This window comes from Adiantum capillus-veneris, chromosome 17 (genome assembly GCF_014529385.1).
Source record: "Adiantum capillus-veneris isolate H3 chromosome 17, ASM1452938v2, whole genome shotgun sequence".
Taxonomy (NCBI): domain Eukaryota; kingdom Viridiplantae; phylum Streptophyta; class Polypodiopsida; order Polypodiales; family Pteridaceae; genus Adiantum; species Adiantum capillus-veneris.
In genome coordinates, this window is record NC_140947.1 from 107,080,390 (window position 1) to 107,089,703 (window position 9,314).

Sequence of the window (9,314 nt, forward strand, 5' to 3'; positions counted from 1 at the left end):
CCTCCAAGAACGATTGTAATCGAGGCCATGGCAAAGCAAGCACCGCCACACATGCTCCTGGTCATTCTAAAATATGACACACCAATGTCCTCGACTATCCAACACCGGGCAAAGTCGACACATGACGGAAACACGCTGCCAACACCTACTATGGACTCGACTGGGAACACCCTTTTTTCTTGTCATACTCTACAGACACAAATGACGACCATACGAGAAGTGATGTAATGTATGTGTGTAGTTTAGAATATAGAGGGATTTGATATTTGTTGATTGTGTAGGGAGCAACCCAAAAGACACCTCAAAGATCTATCTGACAAGTCTTGTACTTAGGACAGAGAGAGAGAGAGAGAGAGAGAGAGAGAGAGAGAGAGAGAGAGAGAGAGAGATGAATCAACTTGCTTATGTGTCAATACCGACTATGGATTGGAGTGGGGACACCTCAACACTATCTAACACGGGCCGGGTCTTAATGAAACGAGGGTGGTGGAATCAACGGTTGCAGGAGGGCAGGGGGAATCTCGAGGGGAATGGACGGAGAAAAAAAGTCAACATGTCGACTCGCAACTCCACACGTTGGAGACTTGAACCCAAGACCCCCTTAATGGAAGCCCAATGCCCTGACCACGCGTCCCGTGGGTTTCTTTGTCCCCAAGGTGAAGCTTTTATTTGCTAAAGCGAACTAAGACAGGGGCAAAAGTAAACATGGACCAAAAAAGTAAACAAAGACAAATCGAACGACGCTTGTGCTTCGCAAGAAAGGTGCTTCACTTCAGCACCCTAGATCCCACCACTTACACTTCATTCAAGACCCTTCGGTTGGGACGTCCTTCGTTTCTTGCCGACCATACAATAAGCGATTTGATATTTGTTGGAGCGTGGGGGTAATGGATAGGGGCCCGGGGGAGAGAGAGGAAGAAGAAGAGAGATTTTTTCCGTCATAGAAAAGAGGAAGAAGCAGAAGAACAAGAAGAAGAAGAAGATGATGATGATGATGAGAGAGAGAGAGAGAGAGAGAGAGAGAGATTTAAGTGACCTTTGATGTAGGAGAGAGAGAGAGAGAGAGAGATTTAAGTGACCTTTGATGTAGGGAGAGAGAGAGAGAGAGAGAGATATAGAGATTTAAGTGACCTTTGATGTAGGCAAGTCATTTTCAAGCAAACTATTTCAGGGTAGTAAGCGCACATCAGCTAATGATGACTTGTGAAGAGCATTACAATTGCACAATTACAAGGTGATTGACTATGGCTACGGTGGCCGGAAAGGTGTAGTAGATTTCTCGCTTCATGCGCAGCCTACTTATCAAGCAGCAGCAGCACCTTCTGGCAGTTATAATGGCAGATTTTCATACTCCTTGCCTCTTATCTCACATGACTCATCATGAAGCCAAGATCCAAGTGGATCGCTGTTCATTTCTGCAGGGGTAAAATACTTGCGGCATAGCTCTTGGTATCGTTCTGCATCAGAGAACCACATGAACTTTTGATGCTGGAGGCCTTCATCTAGCTTAGACAGCAGAGCTTTTGCTTGAGTATGCCAATTGTTTTCATTGCTACCGGAGCTGGCTGTGGTGTCATGGCTTATCTGATCGGCGCCGGCATTGTCGACGGTATTGGTAGAGCCAGGCGCGCTGTTCAGAGCACTAGTAGAGCCAGTGGAGTTATGGCTAATCTCACTGCCATTATTACTGAGGTTGTCAAAGGATCCGGTGGGGGCATTATTGTTCACACCATTAGGACCAGTATGATCAGTAGTTGCCTTGGAAATGGTCGACGACAGTACATGATTCCCCCTTGAGGCGTTCTCAAACTCCATGAGGCGGTCCAGTGCAGAAAATGCATAGAATCCAGTGAGCGCCCGGATGCTCGGGTCAACTCTAGTATGCATCACTCCATTTCTTCTTTCTTGATCTGCAATTGACGATAGCTTTTTCTTTATCTCCTTCTTTAAATCAGCTGGCCGAGATGGAGAAATTAACCAGGTCCAAACACTTTGAGACATGAAAATACTGTCGAGTAGACGCACATAAACTTGCAAAGTCGGTAGTCGCCTCCGCAGGATCAGATTGATCACTTTCTCCACCACGGTACATGACTCTCCACCATCACCTGCTACCACTACTTTCAGCAAAGGAGAGACATCGAGGACATGCCGCTTCGCCAATGTACTGAAGGCGTTTGCGGCCGCCTCTGCCGTCTTCCCTGGAAGACCTAATTTCTCTGCTAGTTTCAACAGCAAGGTAGTGTTGTTCTCAAAATTCTGCTTTCGTGCCCAGAACCCCACGATGTTGGCCGCCGTCTGTTGTCGTTTGGTATCCTCCGAAGAAAGTCCCTCGTTCACCATCTCCACCCCCTTTGGATGGTTGTAAAGATACTTTATCAGCTCTAAGTTCTGCCTCATCACCTCCAAAGGGGCTATGTTTCTGATGGTGAAGTCCTCATCCAAACCCTGAAGGAGAAACTCCTTTGCATCGAACTCGGCCGCCTCTACAAAGCTCACATTGAGTGCCCTCCTCATTACCTCATCATGGTATTTCTTCAAGCTAAGCTCTGGCTTACGCCAGATATTCAGAGTGCATTCTGTGGCTACGTATACCACAGAGAAAAAAGCAAATGTGGATGTCATCGTTACAAGAATAAAGAAAGTGTATAAGGAAACCTGCAGATTGTATTGCTCAGGAAGGCATAATTGTGCACAGCTCGAGATACTTGCAATTGTGCTGTTCCTTGCAGTGACAGACACACATTTGTGCAAGCATGCTTGCAGATCTGACACCGCATTGGTCGAATTGTCACCACCGCAGCCAATATATCCTGGCCGGTGTCGCATGGGGAACAAAAGTGTTGCCAAGCTCATATGCTTGAACTCAATTCTCTTTAAGCTTGAGATAGAAAGGACTGCAGAGGGAATGATGAACACAATTAGTTGCACACCAATAGAGATGAATTGATAGGTGGTAATGCGGCTGAGGCGTCTATCGTTGTAGCAGAGGTGAACCGGATCCAGTGAGCCTCTGTAAAGGCTCTTTCTGGTCACCAGCTTGCTAGACAGAAGGGCAAGTCCAAGCAAGCAAGCAATGAAGACAACAAGGATGGTAACCTGCACGAAGTCGGGCATGGGTGTTTGGCTTGCAAAGCCGCCCATTACGACGACGGTAGCCCAAGTAAGAGTGGCAGTACCTAAACAGGCAGTCATCTTATGGAGCAATGCACCAATCATCGCACGGAAGACCACTTTGTCGAGGTGCTGCTTCTCAAACTTCTCTGCTGCATTGAGCTCTGGCATGATGGTGCTTCGACAATCGACTGCGATTTCGTGCTAGATTTGTGTTGATGAAGATCAGTAATGGATGGGGATGCACTTATATGTGTGAAGGAGCCCAAGCTCTTCACAATGGAAGCTGAGTTTATGAGGTAGGGGATGAGTGATGGATGATCATGTGAAGCCCAATTAGGCCCCAAGCGATGAAGCAGGGGATGCTCTTCACTATGGGTGAAGCTCAATTGATGAAGCAGGGGATATTCTTCACCAATGTGAAGCTCATGAACTGCTGAAGCAGGGTGGCATGCACTGTGGAGAATGCAGGGCTGATGAAGGTGCCATTTGAGAGAGCACTAGGCCGCCTGAGAACAGTACGGATTCTGGACGAGAGTAGCAGCCGCGTGGTCAAGTTGGTGTATTTTTATTGATAGGTTGGGGAGAAGAGAGAGTCAACAAGGAAGGACTTTTTCGCCCCGTTCGGACAGTCCATGGGCGCAAGGTTTTCACTGAGCTGGACCAATGAAAGGAGACGGCCCTTCGAGCAGCCATTCACACTCCACAATCCATGTTGAGTTGCGCCCAAGTGCGTGCAAAAGTGTTCCGCCGCCCATGGCTGGAAGAAGACCTTCTAAACCAATCGCATAGAGAGAGAATCTGACACGCTCCACTTTTTCTGAGCAAGTCCAACCTTCTTGAGCTACGGTGTGTGAACCATGCTCTGGACCAGGGCTAGAAAAATACATTTTTCCTAGCCGATCAAAATAAGGGAAAACTTGAAATTCTTCCGGTTTTTAGGTCAAAATTTGAAGCTTTTGCCGGTAATTACACTAAAACTTGTGTAAATTTGCCGGTTTTCTTAAGGGCAAGCTCCAAATCTAACCAAGATTTTATAATTTCAGCCGATTAAAATACACTAGACCCCGGTTTTTTTCTAACACTGCTCTGGACATTGGCATCGTCTTCCTGAATTCTGAGAGGAAAAGGTGCTTTCCTCCTTTGTCCTCTCTCTCCCTCATCACTAATTGACACCTCCTTTTCGAGGTGGGATCAACGGTGGATGATTAAGGGAAAATCTGCGTCGTTGAAGGCTCCTAGGAATCCTTGGAGAATAATGGAATACCGCCATTCAATTTGTTGGCCTCCCACCACCTCTAGCTGTTTGATTGTGTGGGCAGTTCACGTAATTCTGTGGTAGTTCACAAAGCGTGGAGCGTAGGGGGACTTGCGAGTGTTGCAAGCGTGAATTGTAGTTACAGGAGAAGATCGAGGCGCAAGGTGAGGAGCTTGTACTGAGGACGAGGGAAATCAGGTATCTCTCTCTCTTTCTCGCTCTCTCTCTCTCTCTCTCTGTCACACACACACACACATGCACATGCAGGCCTACAATCGAGTCGGTCTCTCTCTCTCTCTCTCTCTCTCTCTCTCTCTCTCTCTCTCACACACACACACACACACACACACACACACACACACATGCATGCACAGACATGCACATGATTGACTCTTTCATTCACACCATTCACACCCACATCGACTCTGACTCTCTCTCTCTCTCTCTCTCTCTCTCTCTCTCTCTCTCTCACACACACACACACACACACACACATGCGCGCACACACACATGAACACACACACATAGAGGCGCACACAAAATATCTACTCAAGCGAAGGCAAGCTTTTTTGGTTGCATCTCTATAGTGTACTTGGTACCATGACTGCAAGTAGCGAGCTTTAGTTGTTTGATGATATCGTGCTTGAGGATGGGCAAAAAGCACATACGTGTCTTGTTGGTGATGCATGTCCCAATCAAAATGTATGCTACTTGCTGGTGATGCATGTCCCAATCAAAATGTATGCTACTTGCGAGCGACGAGGAGACATGATAGATCATATATTCGAAGTCCATGGGATAGAATGTGATATTCTAAAGCTCAAGACAGGTGATCTCCTTAGTTGTGTCCCTGCAAGTCCCAAAGACCCGCATACGAGAAGCAATCTCGTGCACATCTCGAAGATGTTAAATATAAGTTCAAACGAAATGTGAAGGCCAAGAAGCTCGTCAGGGGAAGAGAGCCAAAAAAGCTTGGGATGCGCTTGGAGGAGTCGGAAAAAATAGACACATGCTCCAAAGAGAATTTTCTCAGCCTCAAGGTATCACAGGCCATGGAATCCTACCTTCGTGATAAAGAAGAACGAATGGCCAATACAAGGATTGCTGCTATTAGAGTTGTTTTGCCTACGAAAAAACAAGCTCGTTGGGATGTAAAGGATATGCGGGCTCATGCGTTGATTGCGTTGTCTATGAAGCGCACCATTACTCCTCGCATGCATGTCTGCAACGAAATCTGCAAAACAAGCTTGGGATATTCTGGCCGGTCTTTCTGCAAGCCGCAATGAGGCAAAAATTGCATTGTTGCGTAAAGAGCCGGAGTCGAAGATTATGGATGAGGAAGATGACATGGACACTTTCCTTGTTGGTGTCAAGGGTATGAATGAGCAACTTATTTCTGCAAGTGAATTCATTTTAGACAGGTGTAGACTGTTCTTGATGCCTTACCAGATTCTTACCAAACTTTGCTAGTACTTGAAGACTTATAACCCAAGGAAATTCTGAAGTTGTCAAGTTTGATGCATTATGCACATTGCTATTGCAAGAGTCCCTTTCCAAAAAAAAACACTACTAGACAGTGTGCAGTTGAACAGGATGTTATTGCTGCTCAAAAAAAGGGTAGTAACAGCAATGCATCCACTTCTTATGTTTCTTCTGCAAGCAGGGATTTTAATTACACGATAACGCATTTTGTTAAATGTTAATTATTGTTGTTATTATCACTATTTTTTTCATGTTAATAACATATCTAATGTCATTACCTACGAAAACCGGTAGAAAACGTAGAACCGGCGGGACAACCAACAATCACGGCAGGCCCGGCGGGTTTAATATGAAACTCGGCGGGCCCGACGGGACAAGCAAGAATCCCGCCGGGCCCGTCGTGTACCCCCTCCATATTTGGCGGCTCTACATAACCCTTTTATAGACATCACATCACATCACCTCTTTCTCTAAATTTGGTCATAATTTAAAATTTAGAAGAAAAACTAAAGGTAAAAAAATGAATAGTCTATAAAAAAGATTAAAACTTAATGTAACTCTGATCATGGATCATTAGTTCTTTTTGGACTGAACTGATTCTTGAAAGGAGGTAGAAAGGTGAATCTTTGGGTCGGTATCTCTACATTTGGGATGGACTGATCTCATGTTTGGTTCATCGTTATATTTGCTAAATTGATTGCTATATTGATTAGAACTTCTATCATGGGTCATTAGTTCTTTTTTGGACTGAACTGATTCTTGAAAAGAGATAGAAAGGTGAATCTTTGGGTCGATATCTCTACTTTTGGGATGGACTGATCACATGTTTGATTCACCGCTGTATTTGCTTGCTATTCCGATTAGAGCTCCAATCATGGGTCATTAGTTCTTTTTTGGACTGGACTGATTCATGAAAGGAGGTAGAAAGGTGAATCTTTGGGTCGATATCTCTACTTTTGGGATGGACTGATCACATATTTGATTCACCGTTGTATTTTCTTGCTATTCCGATTAGAGCTCCAATCATGGGTCATTAGTTCTTTTTTGGACTGGACTGATTCATGAAAGGAAGTAGGAAGGTGAATCTTTGGGTCGATATCTCTACTTTTGGGATGGACTGATCACATGTTTGATTCACCACTGTATTTGCTTGCTATTTCGATTAGAGCTCCAATCATGGGTCATTAGTTCTTTCTTGGACTGCACTGATTCATGAAAGGAAGTAGGAAGGTGAATCTTTGGGTCGATATCTCTACTTTTGGGATGGACTGATCACATGTTTGATTCACCGCTGTATTTGCTTGCTATTTCGATTAGAGCTCCAATCATGGGTCATTAGTTCTTTTTTGGACTGGACTGATTCATGAAAGGAGGTAGGAAGGTGAATCTTTGGGTCGATATCTCTACTTTTGGGATGGACTGATCACATGTTTGATTCACCGCTGTATTTGCTTGCTATTTCAATTAGAGCTCCAATCATGGGTCATTAGTTCTTTTTTGGACCGGACTAATTCATGAAAGGAGGTAGGAAGGTGAATCTTTGGGTCGATATCTCTACTTTTGGGATGGACTGATCACATATTTGATTCACCGTTGTATTTGCTTGCTCATGTTTGAGTAGATTGAGGTTTATTCCCTTCAGGCTTCACTACTACGCTTGTGTGTGATATTGATTATAACACCAATGTTTGGTTTGAATAATACTTGAAAGAAGAGATGGCATATTGAGCTATGTTTATTGGTATTGCAGGCATCCAATAAGTATGTCTTCCACTGGGAATGTGAGTGGTGATGTTGGTGTCTCAAGCCTGGCTTCCTTGAGGAGACCTCCTACCTCAATGTCAGATCCTGCTTCGCAGGGCACCACTTCGCACGGCAAGCGAAAGGCAGGTGGAAAAGCTCCACGACTCGAGTGGAATTTTGCCACAAATTTAAATAAGTATGAAGATTGGAAATGTAACTTTTGTGGCGAAGAGAAATCTGGAGGAGCACCAGGAATAAGGGATCATTTGCTAGGTGGCAATACCAAAATCCAAGGAGGAAAGTGCAAGGGCTTAGGTGCAGAAGAAGAAGCTATGCGCTTAAAAGCTTTAATTGGTAAGCTAATTTCCACGAACAAAAGATCAAAACTCTCTACTTTTGACCATCACACCCCGGTACCGATAAGATCAAACCACGACGAGGGATCATTGGGTGTAACGCCCACCAATGGAAGCACTCAAAGTAGGGAACCAACTTCTCATATCGATGGAACTACACCTCCAAACCATGGATCTCCTGACTTTCAGGTAGGATCGTCAAGAAGTAGACAGGTTAGCTTATAAACGAGCTTCAAAATGCTTGCCTTAGAAGAAGAACAACTTGCACTAGCTAAAGCCATCTATTTCACTGGGGGATCATTGGCCATTGTCACCCGTGATGCATGGAAGTCAGCTTGGAAACTCATTGGGGAGTATGGTGCTGGATTTACCCCTCCAACATATCACCATATGGGAAACCAACTGCTGGATAAATGTTACACAAGCACACAACAGGATATTCAAAGGGTAATATTAAATGCAACAGAACAATCTGGATACACCATAGTTAGTGATGGTTGGTCCAACGTTCAAAGGCGGCCATTGATCAACATCATGCTTGTATGTCCTCGTGGTGAATGTTTTATCAAAGCTGTGGATAGCTCTGGTCAAATAAAGTCTGGCAATTTTATAGCTGACATCATTGGCGAGGCAGTTGAGGAACTTGGAAAAGAAAATGTTGTCCAAGTAATCATGGACAATGCCAAAAATTGCAGGGCTGCAGGTAGGATACTTGAAAGTCGCTTCTCTCACCTATATAGTGCTAGTTGCAGTACACACAACTTGAACTTGGTATTGCAATATTGGTACAAGAGTAATGACACAGAGTGGTTCAAATGGATAGTAGACAATGCTCTCTTAATAGTCAAGTTTGTTTTGAAGCATCAGAGGGTTCTTGACATGTACCGTCAAAGGATGTCTACTATGTTAAAACTGTCGTGCAAAACTAGATTTTGCACCAACTACTATACAGTAGAATCACTAATAAAAAATAAGAATGCTGTGATGGAGACATTTGTTTGTGCCACTTTTTCACAATGGGAGGCCAGTCAAAGGGAGAAGATAAGAAGCAAAATAGGGGTGATCAGAGATCTACTAGCTGATCGCCACTTCTGGGATGATGTGGTGGATGTGCACAATGTCATGATGCCAATTATGCTCGCAATACGCCAACTGGATTCTGCCTTGCCTAACATAGGTAAGGTGTGGATGGCTTGGTGGAGTGTTCAAGAAAGCCTTGCAAATCCAGAGGAGCCCCAGGAGCCAATTGTGAAGCCTTGGAAGACACCATTCACTCAAAAGAGGAGAGAAATTCTGAGAAAGTATGTGCATGGTCGATGGGTTGGATCACATAGTCCACTACACAGCGTAGCTTTCTTATT

The 9,314-nt window shown here is 44.5% G+C and overlaps 1 protein-coding gene across 1 annotated transcript; it reads right to left on the reverse strand.

The window, feature by feature from the left end:
- Positions 1–1,147: 1,147 nt before the first annotated feature.
- On the reverse strand, positions 1,148–3,611 carry LOC147437843 (uncharacterized). The gene has a single exon (XM_086486012.1). It carries the CDS (start codon positions 3,283–3,285, stop codon positions 1,330–1,332), a length of 1,956 nt encoding a protein of 651 aa, XP_086342138.1. The 5' UTR covers positions 3,286–3,611; the 3' UTR covers positions 1,148–1,329.
- Positions 3,612–9,314: the final 5,703 nt, after the last annotated feature.